The 20738-nt window shown below is 44.9% G+C and overlaps 1 protein-coding gene and 1 long non-coding RNA gene across 2 annotated transcripts; one reads left to right on the forward strand and one right to left on the reverse strand.

Annotated features, from left to right (window-relative positions):
• The first annotated feature begins 950 nt into the window (after positions 1-950).
• LOC139028738 (uncharacterized) lies at positions 951-2211 on the forward strand. Its single transcript, XR_011480964.1, has 2 exons — positions 951-1470; positions 1616-2211. It is a non-coding gene; the product is annotated as an uncharacterized lncRNA (long non-coding RNA).
• Positions 2212-10534: 8323 nt separating this feature from the next.
• zgc:112001 (ankyrin repeat domain-containing protein 9) lies at positions 10535-12270 on the reverse strand. Its single transcript, XM_023999521.1, has one exon. The coding sequence runs from the start codon at positions 11975-11977 to the stop codon at positions 11093-11095; it is 885 nt and encodes a 294-aa protein (XP_023855289.1). The 5' UTR covers positions 11978-12270; the 3' UTR covers positions 10535-11092.
• Positions 12271-20738: the final 8468 nt, after the last annotated feature.

Raw genomic sequence — 20738 nt, forward strand, 5'->3', positions numbered from 1 at the left:
TTGCGGGTGATTAACAATTCCACTTGTTGGATATCCTAACTCTGGCTGGATTCCAATGGGAATTACACATCACTTTGCAAACCAGCATAATGTGACTTGCAGGCCCAGGAGATTCCTCACCACTGTGTTAGGGTATGACTAGGCCCTCAAAGAAAGGCCATATGATATCTGTAATGCGTAGTCATAAATAATTACATTTTAAAGGCTWATACGGCTGGTGGGTTCTACCCGTTCATACAGGGTTCTAGGAAGAACCCTCAAAAGATGAAAGGGTTCTCGGTAGAACGCTTCATAGACGGTTCTAGGAAAAACCTTTAGATGATAAAATGGTTCTTGGTAGAACCCTTTATAGAGGGTTCTAGAAGGAAACCTTCATAGAGGGTTATAGGTAGAACGATATAGAGGGGTTTCTTTGAACACATCTGGATTGGAGCTTTCATTTGATACATTTTAGGTAAAAAGCTTCTAGTGTTAATGTGCAGAAAACCCAGACTTTAATGAGAGCAGAAATCAGTGAAACAGATATCAGAGCACAAATCAGAATTGGGGCTAGCAACAGTAGATGGGCCAGTGCGTACATGCACATTTCCAGATATAATCAGCAGTAATACAATCAGGGCACTGTATAGGACAGGGAGAGCGCTGCAGTGCTGATTTATAATAGGCGGTGTCAGAGGAAAGCCCATAAAATTGTCAGAGACTCCAGTCACCCAAGTTATACACTGTTTTCTCTGCTACCGCACGGAAAGCGTTACCGGAGCGCCAAGTCTAGGACCAAAAGGCTCCTCAACAGCTTCTACCCTCAAGCCATTAGACTGCTGAACAATTCATAAAAATCGCCACCAGACAATTCACATTGACCCCCGCCCCACCCACTCTTGTACACTGCTGTTACTCACTGTTTGTTTGTTACCTGTGCATAGTCACTTCGCCCCCACATAAACGTACAGATTACCTCAACTAGCCTTTACCCCTGTACACTGACTCGGTACCGGTGCCCCCTGTATATAGCCTCGTTATTGTGTTACTTTTTATTATTACTTTTTCTTTTTAGCCTACTTGGTAAATATTTTCTTCTTCTTGAACTGCACTGTTGGTTAAGGGCTTGTAAGTAAGCATTTCATGGTAAGGTCTACACTTGTTGTATTCGGCGCATGTGGCAAATAAAGTTTGATTTGATTTTGATTTGATAACATTTGAATGTACGTTAGATGGCATCAAGATCATATTGTACAGCAATTTCATCAGGTAACATAAATACAAAGCCGGCGAGAGGTGGTTAGAATAGGATGGGAAGCCAGGAGTCCGTCTTGTCACGTCTGCTCCCGCTCTTCCCCCCCTGGCGCTTGAGGGCGCCAGGCTGCCCTGCATCACTCACTCCTATTATCTATTATGCCTTCCCTCTTCACGCGCATCAGCGATATTGGACTCACCTGGACTCATCATCTGTTTATTTCCTCCCCTATATGTGTGAGTTCCCTTGCTCTGTCCCACACTGCTGCATTAATTGTTTTTGTCTGCGTTACCTGTTTACTGACGCTGTTACTGTTTGTTTTTTGTTTTGTTGGTGACATCGGGGTGGATTCTGCCACTGATGGAACCGGGGGTGCCTAAGCCAGCCCGTCGGGCTTTCACGACCTGGCTGGCTCGAGAGGTTTCCTTGCCTCGTTTGGCTCGGCAGCTTCGCATCCCATGTCACTCTCCACCGGATCTTCGGGCTCCCTCTCTGCAGCGGGATCGACAGGCGTCTTGCATCAGCCAGATGTTAGGCTTCCATGCCTCAGCCGGCTCGCCAGGCTCTAACGCTCCTGCCGGTTCGTTGGGCTTCCATGCCCCAACTGGCTTGCCCAGCGCCCATGTCTCGGCCGGTTCGCCCAGGTGGGAGGCCGGGTGGCGCCCCTAGAGGGGGAGGGGTACTGTCACGTCTGCTCCCTCTCCCCCCCACCCGGCGCTTGAGGGGGCCAGGCTGCCCTGCATCACTCACTCCTATCATCTATTACGCACACCTGCCTTCCCTCGTCACGCGCATCAACGATATTGGACTCAACTGGACTCACTCATMATCTGTTTATTTCCTCCCCTATATTTGTCAGTTCCCTTGCTCTGTTCCCCCCTGCTGCAGTAATTGTTTTTTGTCTGTGTTACCTGTTTGCTGACGCTGTTACTGTCTCGTTCCTTGTCAATTCTATATTAAATGTTTTACTCCCCGTACCTGCTTCGTCTCTCCGGCGTCATTCCATGTGACACGTCTAACCAATAGAGTCAGAGTCCCGAGTGTGGGAACAAACATAGTCTGTCCCACGGTTGGGTAAACAAGCAAGTTCATAGTCAAGAAAGCACACAGAAGTTATGAGGCAAATAGCGTAAAGCACAAGTAAAAATATTACAACTTGGGGCTAGCCATTGTAAGTTCAGAGTCACTCACCTCAACAGTGCATGTGTGCTGGTGGTGAGCTAAGGCTCAGGAGAGAGGGGAGAGTGTAGCTGGGGTACCTATACAAGACAGGGGGAGACAGGCCAAGGCAGATTGTGAACAGAGCGCCAGGTGGAATCCAAGCAGCAGTGCAGCAGGCATCGGGAGTAGGTGTCACACCTACTTGGGACAAGCTTTTTTCGGGAGGCAGAATTCCTTGTAGGAAATCTCAGCTAGCTAGATAACATAGCTAGCAAGTCTATCTTTTCCAAATGGAAAAGGAGGTCATTAGCTAGCTATGTCTTTTCAGTATCGGCGAATAGTCCTTTACGATGTCCAAACAAAGTTATCCTGTGGCTGTTGTATTTTGGGGTTTCTGAGGAGGATATCTTCTCTGCACAGATGGAGGGGGCTTCAAAGGCCTCTGCATTTGGGTGGGGGAGGCTGTGCCTTTGTTAGGCTCAAGAGTTTTCAAACCTCTCACTTCATACTTCAGTGCTAATTTCAGTCAGATTATTTCCTAGCAGCTTGGTAGTCTTATTTATTAAGCTTTATATAACAAAATTACCTAGAGGTTATTGTCTTTTACTTTTTGGCTTCAGAAAGTAGGTTCAGACTGAACATTACTCACTCAATGTTGTGGTATTTCCAGGTTCCGCTGTGTTTCTTCTGCAGGTTTTGGTTTGTTAGATTTTTTTTTATTGATAGACCTTGGTAGTAATAGTCCATTCAGGTAATTTTGTCCAAAATCAAGTTTTTAGGTCTGGAAATGTGAATTGGAATTAAGGTTTTTGTCACACCCTGACCTTAGAGAGCCTTTTTATTTCTCTATTTGGTTAGGTTAGGGTGTGATTAGGGTGGGCATTCTAGGTTTTCTGTTTCTATGTTGGTGTGTTTGATTCCCAATCGTAGGCAGCTGTCTATCGTTGTCTCTGATTGGGAATCAGATATAAGTTGTCAGTTTCCTTTTGGGTTTTGTGGGATCTTGTCTTTGTTTGTTGCTTTGTGCACGACTAGCTTTACGTTCGGTTTGTGTTCATTGTTTTTTCCCAGTGTTACGTTTTCAAATAAAGAGAGAATGTACGCCTACCACGCTGCACCTTGGTCCACTCTTCATACCACCAACGAGAGCCGTAACAGTTTTGATATTGAGGATAGYGTCCTGTATAAGTCCTTACATGGCTCAGTGCAGCCAGCCAAGCATCGTTGACCAATTTTTGTAAACCCATTTTGCTACAATTTATGAATGTAACATTCTGTTTCTGAAATTTCAGAGTAAAAATTCAATAAAACAAGTCTCAAATATAAGGAAAATGCTTATACGTTTCAGCTGTTTCAAAAACATTGCTCTGCTATTACTATTTTTATTGTAGGAATGTTGGCCTCAATGAGACAATATTCTGTTTACACTGCTCTGCTTGGAGATAGGCAACTGTCAAGCGAGTGCGTGCCCTACCTCCATAGGTAGTGCTCAAAACCTAAGAAATGTGCAGCTGTACATTATAGTAATACGTCTATTCTTAGGATTGTTTTCAATACGTCTCGAGAATTTCCTTCAACTTTCCTCAATGAGAATAGTCTCTACTACGATAACTATTTCACAACCATAATACTTCAAGACTAGCAAGTGCACACATTGTCTTTAGGAAATGTCCCTTTCTAGTTTACCTATATAGTTTGTAAAATTTGTATATGATTTTTATATGATAAATGTATCAATTGACATTAATTTACGTTGGAAGGTAAAACCAAATCACATGTGGATGCGGCTGCAAATACTACATCATCATCTTCCATCAGCCAGTGTGCTTCAATAGGACAAAGTAGAAGGAATCACTATGCTAGCATTTTATTTTAGGGTGCAGTGTAGAATGCACTGCTGAAATACCTGGGTTGTATATGAGTGGCAGCACTGGTATAGTCCACTGATGATCTGAATGTCATTGATACACTCACTCTCAGCTGATTAATGTTGTCAAGCAGAGAGAGAGGTGACACTAGCAGTTACAAGTCACATGGAAAAGAGATCTTGTACAATGTTGCATGGGGCAGAAATGGCATACATACAGTGCATTCAGAAAGTATTCAGATCCCTTGACTTTTTACACTTTTTGTTACGTTACAGCCTTAATTCTATAATTAATTAAATATTTTTTTCACTCATCAATCTACACACAATACCACAGAATGACAAAGCGAAAACAGGTTTTTAGATTTTTTTCTAATTTATAAAACATGAAAAACAAAAGTTCCTTATTTACATAAGTATTCAGACCCTTTGCTATGCGACTWTAAATTGAGCTCAGGTGCATCCTGTTTCCATTGATCATCCTTGAGTTGTTTCTACAACTTGATTGAAGTCAACCTATGGTAAATTCAATTGATTGGACATGATTTGGAAAGGCACAAACCTGTCTATGTAAGGTCCCACAGTTGACAGTGCATGTCAGAGCACAAACCAAGCCATGTTTGTAGAGCCCCGACACAGGATTGTGTCGAGGCACAGATCTGGGGAAGGTACTAAACAATGTCGGCAGCATTGAAGGTCCCCAAGAACACAGTGGCCTTCATCATTCTTAAATGGAACCACCAAGACTCTTCCTAGAGCTGGCTGCCCGGCCAAACTGAGCAATCGGGGGAGAAAGGCCTTGGTCAAGGATGTGACTCCCAGAGCTCCCAGAGTTCCTCTGTGGAGATGGGAGAACCTTCAAGAAGGACAACATCTCTGCAGCACTCCACCAATCAGGCCTTTATGGTAGAGTGGTCAGACGCAAACCACTTCTCAGTAAAAGGCACATGACAGTGTCACATCTGCTCCTGCTACGCCCTCTAGTGTTCATCCGGTGTCTCCTTGACTGGTACTCCTTATATCCATGTTATTACCGGTACTAGAAGGACAACATCTCTGCAGCACTCCACCAATCAGGCCTTTATGGTAGAGTGGTCAGACGCAAACCACTTCTCAGTAAAAGGCACATGACAGTGTCACATCTGCTCCTGCTACGCCCTCTTGTGTYCGTCCGGTGTCTCCTTGATCTGCAGCCACTCCCCCAGTACTCAGCAGTTTTGCCGCTCTGACTCTGGCTCCTGTCTCCTGTTCCACATCTCACCACCCTGCTACCCTGTTCTGGATTCACCACACCACCACTCCATTGGATTCCCCTCCTGACCTGTTGACCCTCTGACCTGTTGACCCTGTTCCAACCTCAGCCTCCATATCTAGTTTCTTACAACTCATCCGAGCTTCCCCGAATCTGCACTCCATATCTCCCTGTGTCACAATAAACACCTTGGTTCATTTATCCCTGTTTCCTCGTCTGAGTCTGTTCTTGGGTTCCCCTGTGCCGCTCCGCCTCACAGACAGCCCACTTGGAATTTGCCTAAAGGAACCTAAAGGACTCTCAGACCATGAGAAACAAGACTCTCTGGTCTGATGAAACCAAGATTGAACTCTTTGACCTGAATGCCAAGCGTCACGCCTGGAAGAAACCTGGCACCATCCCTACAGTGAAGCATGGTAGTGGCAGCATCATGCTGTGGGGATGTTTTTCKGCATTAGGTACTGRGAGAATGGTCTGGATCGAGGGAAAGATGAACGGAGCAAAGTACATAGAGATCCTTGATGGAAACCTGCTCCAGAGCACTCAGGACCTCAGACTGGGGTGAAGGTTCACCTTCAAACAGGACAATGACCCTAAGCACACCACCAAGACAATGCAGGATTGGCTTCCGGACAAGTCTCAATATCCTTGAGTGGCACAGCCTGAGCTCGGACTTGAACCCGATCGAAAATCTCTGGAGAGACCTGAAAATAGCTGTGCAGCAACGCTCCCCATCCAACCTGACAGAGTTTGAGAGGATTTGCAGAGAAGAATGGGAGAAACTCCACAAATACAGCTGTGCCAAGCTTGTAGCGTCACACCCAAGAAGACTCGAGGCTGTAATCGCTGCCAAAGGTGGTTCAACAAAGTAAGGAGGGTCTGAATACTTATGTAAATGTGATATTTCAGGGGGCGGGGGATTTTATACATTTGCWAAAAATTCTACATACCTGTTTTTATCTTGTCATTATGGGGTATTGTATTTGGGGTATTATTTGCTTTGTCATTATGGGGTATTGTGTGTAGAGTGACAAAGAAAAAAAAAATATATATACTCAATTTTAGAAATAAAGCTGTAACAAATGTAACAAAATGTGGAAAAAGTCAAGGGGTCTGAATACTTTCCGAATGCACTGTACACCATGCTGCAACAATATCTTTTTACTGCAGTCTACTGCTTTACAATACCTTTTTACTGCAGTCTACTGCTATACAATACCTTTTTACTGTAGTCTACTGCTTTACAATACCTTTTTACTGCAGTCTACTGCTTTACAATACATTCTACCCCTATATCTGACTATTTAATCTACATATGCTCTGTGTAGAGGATACCACAACTGTACGACTGACATTTTTACCACATTCCCCAAACTTACATATGATAAAAACAAATGATTGGCACTTCAAAAAGAACAGTTTAGAAAATTGTATAAATGAGCAATATCACCTTAGGGGGTGTGGTATATGGCCAATATAACCCTTAGCCATGGTATATTGGCCATATATAACAAACCCCCGAGGTGCCTTATTGTTATTATAAACTGGTTACCAACATAATTAGAGCAGTAAAAATGTTTTGTCATACCCGTGGTATACCACGGCTTTCAGCCAATCAGCATTCCAACTACCCAGTTTATAATGTATTTTTTGCTAGTAGATTAAATGTTAGGCTCATTTTACATATCATTATCGAATATATTACTGACTAAACGAAACGTTCTAACGAAAAACTTAAAAGGTGGGGTGTGTTCGACTCCAATGAATGCACAATTAAAGGTTATGACATTACAAGTGTTATCAGTTTAGAGTTTTGTACTTAAAGTTTTGCAGAAATGCCTCTCGCACTATGCATATTCCTGCCCTTGGTTTGTTTATTCTGATATATTACCTGTATTGTCTGCATTTCTGCCTCCTCTGGTTTATATTTAATATGTGAGCACTCCACTAATTCCTGTACAGCTGTTCCGTATTATCTCTGTATGTAACCTTGTCAAGGTATTAGGTTATTTCAGACGTATTATTATGTTCCTGAATTTGTGTATATTACAGCGCTTTATGCCACTTATTGGCACTTTATTGGTAAACTTTCATGTTTATGTCTAAAATGTCGGTTTGCGTTACCAATTACTGGACAGCAAAGTGTATTTCCGTCTCTTTGAGGGAGTTGTGCTTAGTGGCCTTTTTAGAAGTAGATGCTGACATCTAGCGGCAGAGTTGTATTATAGTTTACAAGTGAAATTGTATTTTATATGCTCACGCATGATAGGTYTGTGGTTGTTTCCTATTTAATGGCTACTACGTATTCCTGTATTCATTATTCTGTAATTCTCTCTTTACATTTCAGAAAAGACATGCTTACTATGCAACACATCCATGATTAATAAATAACTGAAGGTTGAATGGATCTGTTGGGCAGCCTTTCCTTCTAACAGAGGAAGTACACTGACTGTAGTACGTACGCCAGTCAAGCCAGTTACGCATCTAGTGTTCCACAGTAAGCCTTGTGGCAGTTTTTCCTCCATGTTTCTTCAGTAAAAAAGAAAAAAAAGATTTGATGTGTCGGTGATTAATCACTGACCAATTAGATACGATAAACACAAATTTCACGTAAACAAACACTCTTTTGAAGTTGTTACAGTGGTAAGTAAACACAGATCAGATTATAATTCAAATATGGATGATGCTGATTTGAAGGATAATAACACGTGTATTGATCAGGCCTCAAAATGATTCAACAAAGTGATCTGAGTAGGTTTTTCAGGTCCCATCCTCAATAGAAAAAGAATAAGGGCACATAAATACAGAGGACTACCATACAGTACCTTTCCTGGTGGATATTTGGATAGACAAACCGCAGTCAGTCTACATTTCCCATGTCCCTGCAAGTCTGTATGAGAGACTGTATTTTCTGACCATAATGAGTGTACTGTCAGTGCTTATTATCAGAATCATTATCATCATTTTAATATCAKCAATCCAGAAGCAAATATTGTGTGAGCGCTGGCCTCTGGCCAACTACTGCCTGGAGAAACTATCATCATTGTAATGTAGGCCTAATATGTGTGTGATATTGATAAGGCCCATTCAAACCCACAAATCATGTTTAAGCAAATGTCACACTGTATTGACTTGAACCCAAAAAATCAAAGTAATAATAATAATGTGATCATATTACTCCAGTGCTAGCCTCTCTACACTGGCTTCCTGTTAAGGCTAGGGCTGATTTTCAAGGTTTTACTGCTAACCTACAAAGCATTACATGGGCTTGCTCCTACCTATCTTTCCAATTTGGTCCTGCTGTACATACCTACACGTACGCTACGGTCACAAGACGCAGGCCTCCTAATTGTCCCTAGAATTTCTAAGCAAACAGCTGGAGGCAGGGCTTTCTCATATAGAGCTCCATTTTTATGGAATGGTCTACCTATCCATGTGAGAGACGCAGAATCGGTCTCGACCTTTTAGTCTTTRTTGAAGACTCATCTCTTCAGTAGGTCCTATGATTGTGTGTCTGGCCCAGGGGTGTGAAGGTGAACAGAAAGGCACTGGAGCGACGAACCGCCCTTGCTGTCTCTGACTGKCCGGTTCCCCTCTCTCCACTGGGATTCTCTGCCTGTAACCCTATTACAGGGGCTGAGTAACTGGCTTACTGGTGCTCTTCCATACCGTCCCTTTGGTATCATTTGAGTGGGTTGAGTCACTGATGTGATCTTCCTGTGCAGGTTGGCGCCTCCTCGGGTTTGTGCTGTGAGGGAGATCTTAGTGGGCTATACTCAGCCTTGTCTCAGGGTAGTATGTTGGTGGTTTGAAGATATCCCTCTAGTGGTGTGGGGGCTGTGCTTTGGCAAAGTGGGTGGGGTTAAATCCTGCCTGGTTGGCTCTGTCCGGGGGTATCGTCGGACGGGGCTACAGTCTCTCCTGACCCCTCCTGTCTCAGCTTCCAGTATTTATGCTGCAATATTTTATCTGTTGGGGCTAGGGTCAGTCTGTTATATCTGGAGTTTCCTGTCTTATCTGTTGTCCTGTGTGAATTGAAGTATGCTCCCTCTAATTCTCTCTCTCTCCTTCTTCCTCCCCTCCTGGACGACCTGAGCCCTGGGACCATGCCTCAGAACTACCTGGCCTGATGACTCCTTGCTGTCCCCAATGCACCTGCTCGTGCTGCTGCTCCAGTTTCAACTGTTCTGCCTGCGGCTATGGAACCCCGATTTGTTCACCCGACGTGCTACCTTGTCCCGGACCTGCTATTTCGACTCTCTCTCTACCGCACCTGCTGTCTCTAACTCTGAATGCTCGGCTATGAAAAGCCAACTGACATTTACTCCTGAGGTGCTGACCTGTTGCACCCTCTACAACCACTAACTATTATAATTTGACCCTGCTGGTCATCTATAAATGTTTCAACATCTTGGCCATGTACTGTTATAATCGCTACCCGGCACAGCCAGAAGAGRACTGGCCACCCCTCGGAGCCTGGTTCCTCTCTAGGTTTCTTCCTAGGTTTCKGCCTTTCTAGGGAGTTTTTCCTAGCCACTGTGCTTGTACATGTTTATTGCTTGCTGTTTGKGGTTTTAGGCTGGGTTTCTGTATAACACTTTGTGACATCGGCTGATGTGAAAAGGGCATTATAAATACATTTGATTGACTATATAAGGGTATATAATGGTATTATAACAGGCCTTTATTAGTCTCTTAGCCAATTGTGACACACGCCTCATATGACTTATAATAATATATGTTTAATTAAATAGGCCTTATAAAGCTTATACATGGCATTTAAATAGTCCTTATTAAGCTTATAAAGGGAATTTGAATGTGTTCGGAGGCATGGTAGAGCTTTAAAACAAAATACTGACAGCACTATGACACATCTAGGCCACAGTATGCCGGCAGAGAGCGGAGCTGCTGCTGACTACAAATGATCTAGCAATCAGTTAAGGCAATAGGAAAGATGCCAATCAATATGCSTATAAGCTTGTCACTTCTATTCAAATTATAAAAGACTGAAGAGAAGAAATAACAATGATGCGTGTTTCGATTTATTTGTTTCTCAAGTTCTCTTTTCTCTTGAGTWTTATGTTGATAATGAGGAAAGCCATCACTGGAGAAGCATAATGGAATTGATAGTGGCATTTTAAATATGTTTAAAAGTTCCTAGATCATAATTCCTATTAAGATATTAAACATATTTGAGGTAATCATTCTATACAGATAACCAATCACACATGGTCTTTGTTCTGTAGGCTATAAAAGCGTAAAATTCAGCACAGCAATGAAAATATATTGTTATACTGTAGTCTCCATTCTGAGACATTTGCATACAACTTATATAAAAAGGTTTAAAAATAAAATTCAAATAATTTACACAATTACCTCTTCAGTTCATATGAAACTTGAATCACAGATATKATCATAATTAGCACCCATTCTTATAGCCTCTTAGTTTCAAACAAGGGGTTTGTATTGACACAACAATACATAGGGCCTACATGCTCATCACACAGACATCTTAATCATGCTAAAACATTCATATAAATACATAATGTAGAGAGTTTTAAAACTTGTCAAAACACGTTTAAAACACTTTCAGCTGTCCAAGCTGTTTGCAGGGTAGTGGTTTCAATGAGGAGGGTATGGGAAGCTCATCTAGGCTGTCAGGGAACTGCTCTGGTGGAAGCTGCCTCAGAATTGTTTGCATAGCCATGAGAAACAGTGGAGCTGGCTTCTGTCCAACGAGGTATTTGAATTTGTCCTCACCTAGGACTTTGGACCAACAAATTGGGTCTCCTTCGAGCGCACTCTTCATTTTGAAACGAATCTCTGGCATAAACATTAACAAGTTGTCAAGACACAGCTTTTTGGGCCCAATGTTCACTTTGGAGTCCCACAGCTGTTCCAAAATGACATCCAATGGCGTCATACCGTTTTGATCTTCTGCCTGTGGCGAGGCGCCGTTGCCCAACAACAGAATAACGGACTCWGAGCGCARSAGCTCACAGGCCAGATGTAGTGGAGTTTTACCGTCCTCCATGTGAAAACATCCGCCTCGGTTCATATATGACCGCAGACTAGGTAGTCGATGCGCTTCTTGCAATATGAGACCCAGTATGTCCCGTCTGTCATATCTGACAGCCATCGCCAAATGCGGGGCCGATGATGGACAGCAGCAAAAGCGCTCGCCGGGCATGGCCAGTGCTTCATCGGTGTAGTGACTGAGCAAGTATTGAGCGTAGGCTTGGTGGTCATGTACGATAGCGTACAGTAATGCCTCCGAGGGAGTGTAAGATCTCTGGCTGGCGTCTTCCTCCCAGTAAAAAGTCTCCATTGTCCGCATGTCCTCCAACATCCAAACAGGCTTTAGATCCCGCACGGCCTGATAGAAGAGAAAAGATTGGTATTTTCGCTGTTTGCATTTCTCGTCCTTATGGAGTCTACCATTGTTCGTAGCCGACGCAGACATGATGATCTGAGGTCCGATTGCTTTACTAATGCCCCTCGTTCGTGTCCTTCAATGAGACCGCAGTTCATGCATAGGCTATTTATAAAACATAAAATCGCACATACTGTCCATGGTAGCCTACTAGGTTAAAATACTTGTATTGTTTGTATGTAGGCCGGACTATTCTAATACTTCGAACTATTATAATATACACGTTCAAGCACACACGCAGGATTAGCTTACATTCACACACATCGGCTACAGGACCCCCATTTCACAGCAACCGCCCCCAACACACATCTGAACTGGGAGTGGGATTTCCCTCCGCAGTACAGTGCTACTACGCAGGCGCCTGGATCTAATATTTTAACCAAATGTTCTCTGAATTAAATCGTTACAATGTAGCCGCTGATGAGACTAGGACCATGTCTAATTGTTTCAATTTGGCCACTGAGGCCTCTTCCCTACACAAAAAATGTGGKGTTCCACAACGGTTATTCTAAAATCCTCAAAGTTCTTCGAAAAACCTTAGGGTTCTTGACACTGAATATTGCCACCAAAAGGTTTTTCCAAGAACCCATAGGAGGTGGGGTTCATCGAGGAACCTCCTTCGTTGATGGGGGGTTCTTGCAGGAACCTAACTGCCCAACTGGAACATTTCGATTAGAAAAAAAACAGCATCTGAAAAATGTAAATATCTCCTTAATTGAAGGTAAGGTTTGTCCCTTGTATGATCTAAATTGATATTGCTTCATGATGATACCGTATATCTTTTCATATTTGTGCCAATCTTTCTAAAACAGAAAAATGGACACAATTCAATGGATATCAATCAACAAAGAGGTAAGAATATGTAGGCAATAAGAATATGTTGAAGGCAAACAAAGGTATGTCAATTGGTATTGGTATGTTATGCAGATCACATTTACCACCCTCCTCCATTACCTCTTCAATGAATATCCCATACCTTATGGACAGGGTATGAAAACCATGATCAAAACAGTTTTTTTCATTCACATTCACCACAAATACCAAGGTATGAATACTGTTGTGTATTATAATTACTATTTTTTGGATTCACAGACTTCACCCTCTCTCCACCTCTGATGAATATAACAGGAAACCTGTTCGATCACTGTCACGCCCTGACTTTAGTTATATTTGTTTTCTTTATTATTTGGTTAGGTCAGGGTGTGACAAGGGTGGTTAGTTTAGTTTTTGTATTGTCTAGGTTTTTTTTGTTTATCTATGGGGATTTTTCATTGTCTAGGGGAATGTAGGTTTATGGTGGCCTGAATTGGTTCCCAATCAGAGACAGCTGTTTATCGTTGTCTCTGATTGGGGATCCTATTTAGGTTGCCATTTGCCATTTTGGTTTGGTGGGTAGTTGTCCATGTGTAGTTGCCTGTGAGCACTACGTTGGCGTCACGTGTCGTTTGGATATTTATCGTTTTGTTGGCGACATCGGTAAATAAACAAGTATGTACGCTCAAAACGCTGCGCCTTGGTCCACTCTTTTAAACGGCCGTTACAATCACAACGCCCTGCAAAATCATTCTGGCTATGGATACGGAGAACATCAACACATTAACATCAACACACCAGAGGACTTGAGGCTCTGCAGGAAGTTTACCTCATATTTATATTTTTAAATTATGCTTTGCCACTAAAATCATAATAAACACTAATAACTAAAATATTGGGTTATATTGTTATGTGTATTATTATTAATAATAATAATATTAAAAAAAATATAGGGAGGGGGTCATTTATTTTTATTTTTATGATTAACCCCAAAAGGTTATTCAAAAGGTTCTTCGAGGAAGCATTTAAACGGGTTCTTTAATGAACCCTTTTAAATGGTTCCTCGTAGAACTTATAGGGGTTCCCCCACAGTTTCAATTTAAAGAACCCCTAAAGGATACTACAGGAACCTTTTCTTTTTATAGTGTACGAGACTCTTTTGGAAACAATAAAAATATCAAAACATCAGGTCTATAGTTTTGTTCTAGACCAATGACATCATCACTTCAGAAATCTTAACAAAAGTTTGTAGTTTGGATTTTCTTAAACAATAGGTCTAATGAAAAACTTGCAGAGCTGACCCATTCAGTCCAAACATCTCCATTATTACAAAGTATGTATCTATTTAGGCACGTAAATCATTTAACCATTCAACCAATTTGTCTACTTTGGTTTTGCTTAGCTATAGCTCTCCAGGAGGCAGTGGCCGACAATTCCACAAATTAAAACAAATGGCCATGTTGATCATTGACAAAGTCTTGAAATATACCAAGGAATACAACAAAACAATGTTGACATAACAAATATGGTTCCCACTTTAAAGGAAGCACAACTTATAAAGGCTTTATAGCCTACACAAATGCTTCATAAGCACTACATAAAGGCATCATAAGCACTGCATAAAGGCATCATAAGCATTACATAAAGGCTTCATAAGCACTACATAAATGGTTATGCTTCACAAATAGTCTAAGTGTATGTCATACTCTATAAATGGTATATAAACATATTTTTAAATTATTTTTAAAATTTAACTAGGCAAGTCACTTAAGAACAAATTCTTATTTACAAGGACGGCCTACCCCAGCCGAAACCTGGACGATGCTGGGCCAATGGTTTTTCAAAGACCCCCTTTTAATGGTTCCTCAAAAAACCTTTGGGGGTGAATTTTTTAACTACCCCCCCTATCATTTTTAATAATACGCATACCAACAATAATAAACACTGACAACAAAAATATTGTGTTATGATTTTAGTGTGCAAAGCAGAATAAAAAAAATCTAAATATGAGGTAAACTCCCTGCAGAGCCCCAAGTATAATGGGTATTGTCAAGGTTTTCGCTGCTGGTCATTCGAGTCAAGTGCMGGAGAGCAGAGMGTAGGTGATCAGGYGTCTKTATTTGCCAAGAGCAATAAACAGACGGGCGCAAAATAACTTCAATACAACTATAAAGTTCACCAAAATAATTCCCCAATGKGTACAGGCAATGCTCAGGGAGAAAACCCAGACTGGTGCGATAAACATAAACCCAACACAAAACAATMCCACACAAAGACATGGGAGGAACAGAGGAATATATATACACAGTGTAATTATGGAATGAAAACCAGGTGTGCGGGGAACAAGACAAAACAAATGGAACAATGAAAAATGGAGCGGCRATGGCTAGAAGGCCGGCGACATCGACCGCCGAACCCCTTCCGAACAAGGAGGGGAGCCGACTTCGGCGGAAGTCGTGACAGTACCCCCCCCTTGACGCGCGGCTCCAGCAGCGCGCCGACACCGGCCTCGGGGACGACCCGGARGGCGAGGCACCGGGCGATCCAGCCGGATACGGTGGAACTCCSTCAGCATTTCAGGGTCCAGCACGTCCGCCACCGGAACCCAGCAACTTTCCTCCGGAACGTACCACTCCCATTCCACGAGGTACTGAAGGCCCCTCGCMCGACGCCTCGAATCAAGGATGGGACGGACATAGTACGCCGGAGCCCCCTCGATGTCCAGAGGGGGTGGAGGAACCTCCCGCACCTCAGACTCCTTCTAGCGGACCAACCACCACCGGCCTGAGGAGAGACACATGGAACGAGGGGTTAATTCGGTAATCGGGGGGGAGCTGTAACCTGTAACATACCTTGTTCACTCTCCTCAGGACTTTGAATGGCCCCACAAACCGCGGACCCAGCTTCCGGCAGGGCAGGCGGAGGGGCAGGTTTCAGGTCGAGAGCCAGACTCGGTTCCCCGGTGCGAACACCGAGGCCTAACTGCACAGAGGTCCGCATTGGTTTTTTGGCGCAGCGCGGCCTGCTGGAGGTGACCATGAGCGGCTTCCCATGTCTCCTCCGCACGCCTGAACCAGTCGTCCACCGCAGGAGCCTCGATCTGACTCTGGTGCCACGGCGCCAGAGCTCGCTGGTACCCCAATACACACTGAAAGGGGGAGAGGTTAGTGGAGGAATGGCGGAGCGAGTTCTGCGCCATCTCGGCCCAGGCACGAACGCCGCCCACTCCCCCGGCCGGTCCTCGCAATATGACCGCAGAAACCTGCCCACATCCTGGTTCACTCTCTCCACCTGCCCATTACTCTCGGGGTGAAAACCTGAGGTGAGGCTGATCGAGACCCCAGACGTTCCATGAACGCCCTCCAGATTCTCGAAGTGAACTGGGGACCTCGATCAGACATTATATCCTCAGGCACCCCGTAGTGCCGGAAGACGTGTGTAAACAAAGCCTCCGCAGTCTGTAGGGCCGTAGGGAGACCGGGCAGAGGGAGGAGACGACAGGACTTAAAGAAACGATCCAYAACGACCAGGATCGTGGTGTTTCCCTGTGAGGGAGGAAGATCGGTCAGAAATTCCACCGACAGGTATGACCAAGGCCGTTGTGGAACGGGTAAGGGATGTAGCTTACCCCTGGGCAGGTGTCTAGGAGCCTTACACTGGGCGCACACCGAGCAGGAGGAAACATAAACCCTCACGTCCTTGGCCAAGGTAGGCCACCAGTACTTCCCACTCAGAGAGCGCACCGTCCGGCCGATCCTCGGATGACTAGAAGAGGGTGACGTGTGGGCCCAATAGATCAACCGGTCACGGACAGCCGACAGAACGTACAGACACCCGACGGGACACTCGAGGGGAGCGGTGTCTGTGCGTAACGCCTGCTCAATGTCCGCGTCCAGCTCCCACACGACCGGTGCTACCAGGCAGGATGCCGGGAGTATGGGAGTCTGATCCATGGGCCGCTCCTCTGTGTCATACAGCCGGGACAATGCGTCTGCCTTAACATTTTGGGAACCTGGTCTGTAGGACAGGGTAAACACAAACCAGGTAAAAAAACATGGCCCACCTTGCCTGAAGAGGATTCAGTCTCCTCGCTGCCCGGATGTACTCCAGGTTGCGGTGGTCAGTCCAGATGATGAAAGGGTGTTTAGCCCCCCTCAAGCCAATGTCTCCACACCTTCAATGCTTTAACCACAGCCAACAACTCCCGGTCCCCCACATCATAGTTCTGCTCCGCCGGGCTGAGCTTCTTCGAGAAGAAAGCACAGGGGCGGAGCTTCGGTGGCRTACCGGAGCGCTGAGAGAGCAYGGCTCCTATCCCAACCTCGGACRCGTCCACCTCCACTATGAACACCAAAGAGGGATCCGGATGGGCCAGCACGGGAGCCGAGGTAAACAGAGCCCTGAGGTGCCCAAAAGCCCTGTCCGCCTCAGYCGACCACTGCAAACGTACAGGACCCTCCTTCAGCAGTGAGGTAATGGGAGCAGCCACCTGGCCGAAACCCCGGATAAACCTCCGGTAGTAGTTGGCAAACCCTAAAAACCGCTCCTTTACCGTGGTGTGAGTCGGCCAATTACGCACGGCTGAAATGCGGTCTCTCTCCATCTCCACCCCTGATGTGGAAATGCGATACCCTAGGAAGGAGACGGCCTGCTGAAAGAACAGGCAATTCTAATCCTTGACGTACAGGCCATGCTCCAACAGTCGTTCAAGTACCCTGCGCTCCAAGGACACATGCTCGGCGCGTGTAGCGGAGTATATCAGAATGTCATCGATATTCACCACTACACCCTGCCTGTGCAGGTCCCTGAAAATCTTGACTACAAAGGATTGGAAGACTGATGGAGCATTCATCAACCCGTACGGCATGACRWGGTACTSATAATGCCCTGAGGTGGTACTAAACGCTGTCTTCCACTCGTMTCCCTCCCGGATACGCACCAGGTTGTACGCGCTCCTGAGATCCAGTTTAGTGAAGAAGCACGCCCCGTGCATTGACTCAATCGCCGTGGCGATGAGAGGTAGCGGGTAACTGTACCTCACCGTGATTTGATTTAGACCTCGATAGTCAATGCACGGGCGCAGACCTCCCTCCTTCTTCTTCACAACAAAGAAACTCGAGGAGACGGGTGAAGTGGAGGACCGAATGTACCCCTGACGCAGGGATTCAGAGACATATGTCTCCATTGCCGTCTCCGCTTGCGACAGGGGATACACGTGACTCCTGGGAAGTTTAGCGTCTACCAGGAGATTTATCGTACAATCCCCCCGTCGATGGGGTGGTAATTGAGTCGCCTTCTTTTTGGAGATGGCGAGAGCCAAATCGGCATATTCTGGGGGGATGCGCATGGTGGAGACCTGGTCTGGACWTTCCACCGTGGTAGCACCAACGGAAACCCATACACACCTCCCCGAGCACTCTCACGACCACCCCGTGAGAGCCCTCTGTTGCCATGAAATGGTAGGGTCATGGCGAGCTAACCAGGGAAGCCCTAGTACCACRGGAAACGCAGGAGAATCAATGAGAAAGAGACTGATTCTCTCCTTGTGACCCCCCTGCATCGCCATGACCAGGGAGATGGTGGCTTCCCTAATTACCCCGGACCCTAATGGTCGACTCTCCAGAGCGTGTTCCCGGGAAGGGTCTAACCACAGGAACTATGGGGATACCTAAACTAAGGGCGAACGCTCTGTCGACAAAATTCCCAGCCGCGCCTGAATCGACAAGCGCCTTATGCTGGGAATGCGGGGAAAACTCAGGAAAACAAACATGAACAAACAGGTGGCCAACAGAGGACTCTGGATGAGAGTGGTGCAGACTCACCTGGGGTGACGCCAGAGAGCCCTGCCAGCTGCCTCGACTCCCAGAGGGACCAACCCGGCACCGACCGGCAGTGTGCCGTCTGTGGCCACAGATGGTGCACGTGAAGGCCCCTCCTCCAGCCTCCCTAAGCGCAGTCCCTCCCAGCTCCATTGCCACCGGMGCGGTGGTGCTGGAAGATGGAACCGACAGAGCCCTCTCTGGACGTCCGCGGGTGACCAGCAGGTTATCCAACCGAATGGACATATCCACCAGTTGGTCAAAGGTGATGCTGGCATCCCTGCAGGCTAACTCCCGACGGACGTCCTCGCGCAGGCTGCATCTGTATTGGTCGATAAGGGCCCTGTCGTTCCATCCTGCTCTGGCGGCCAAGGTCCGAAATTCCAGTACAAACTCCTGGACGCTCCTCGTCCCCTGCCTCAGGTGGAAGAGCCGTTCCTCCGCCGCTCTACCCTCGGGCGGATGGTCGAAGACCGCACACCTGTCTACAGTGCATGTCAAAGCAAATACCAAGCCATGAGGTTGAAGGAATTGTCCTTAGAGCGCCAAGACAGGATTGTGTCAAGGCACAGATCTGGGGAAGCGTACAAAAACATTTATGCAGCATTGAAACTCCCCAAGAACACAGTGGCCTCCAACATTCTTTAATGGAAGAAGTTTGGAACCACCAAGACTCTTCCAAGAGCTGGCCGCCCGGCCAAACTGAGCAATCAGGTGAGAACGGTCTTGGTTAGGGAGGTGACCAAGAACCCAATGGTCACTCTGACAGAGCTCCATAGGTCCTCTGTGGAGATGGGAGAACCTTCCAGAAGGACAACCATGTCTGCAGCACTCCATTAATCAGGCCTTTATGGTAGAGTGGCCTTTCCAAATCACATCCAATCAATTGAATTTACCACAGGTGGACTCCAATCAAGTTGTAGAAACATCTCAAGAATGATCAATGGAAACAGGATGCACCTGAGCTCAATTTCGAGTCTCACAGCAACGGGTCTGAATACTTATGTAAATAAGGTATTTCTAAATACCTGTTCTCACTTTGTTATTATGGGGTATTGTGTGTAGATTGATGAGAAAATATAACAATTCATAMATTTTAGAATAAGGCTGTAACATATCAAAATGTGGATAAATGAAAGGGTCTGAATACTTTCCGAATGCACTGCCTAAGTAAACCCTTTATGACCACATATTATACATGTCATAAGGACTTCAGTTATGGCCTAGTTATCCTAGACATTGTGGTCTGAAAATCCTGGCTCATGGGCCACATCAGACCTGCAAGTCACAATAAACTGATTAGAAATTTCTATTAGAATCCAGGCAGAGGGAGGAGTTCTAAGAATAGTTTCAAATCTGAACATATATAGGTGTTCTGGTTGGTAACTGACTGGAAAAAGTGTTTGATCTTGCATTATGGCCTGTTGAAGAGAACACTTATTGGCAAATCTAAATGCCTAATATTAAAGTTTTAAACACTGACGTTTAGGTTATAAACGTGTCACGTGTCATGGTTTTACAGTTTATCTCCTTTCTTGGTATAGGTTCTGAGATGAAATACGGCAGGCTATGATATCCTATCTCACAGCAATACTGCAGCCTAGACCTACACATACTGTCTTGGCTACCGGTCTATTTACTTTCGAGCACGCTTGGCTATTGAATGAGCGATGGTAGGTTAATATTTGTTGTGTAGCGTGAATAAACCAGTCATGTCAGAACATATGAATATGATTTAGGCCCATAWAAAAGTTATAGAAACATAGGCTACATGATCTCCTTACCAATGGCAAATGCAGTTGTTTATCATTTGGCTATGTTTTAATATTTTTATTAAAATACCATTATTATAATTCCCTTCTGTCAAACACCTCAAATTTTTCTAAAGAACAATTATTCAACCACTGGAAATTATACTTACGCATGGTCTGAGATTTGCATGGAGATATGCACACAAAGTTTACTTTTTATAAACATCCACGTTTGCAGGAAAAGTGACACACACAAGGTTTGGAGTCTTTTTGTGCTTAGGCACCTTTGATAATTAAGGCTCCCCCTGGACTTTACGGACTCGTGGATGTGAACATTCACACAGTTGCTGTAACGGCAGCCTTCYCTCTCTTCACGAGAAGAGAGGGTGTAACAGGGATCGGACCAAG

The sequence above is a fragment of the Salvelinus sp. IW2-2015 genome, linkage group LG14, assembly GCF_002910315.2.
Source record: "Salvelinus sp. IW2-2015 linkage group LG14, ASM291031v2, whole genome shotgun sequence".
Taxonomy (NCBI): domain Eukaryota; kingdom Metazoa; phylum Chordata; class Actinopteri; order Salmoniformes; family Salmonidae; genus Salvelinus; species Salvelinus sp. IW2-2015.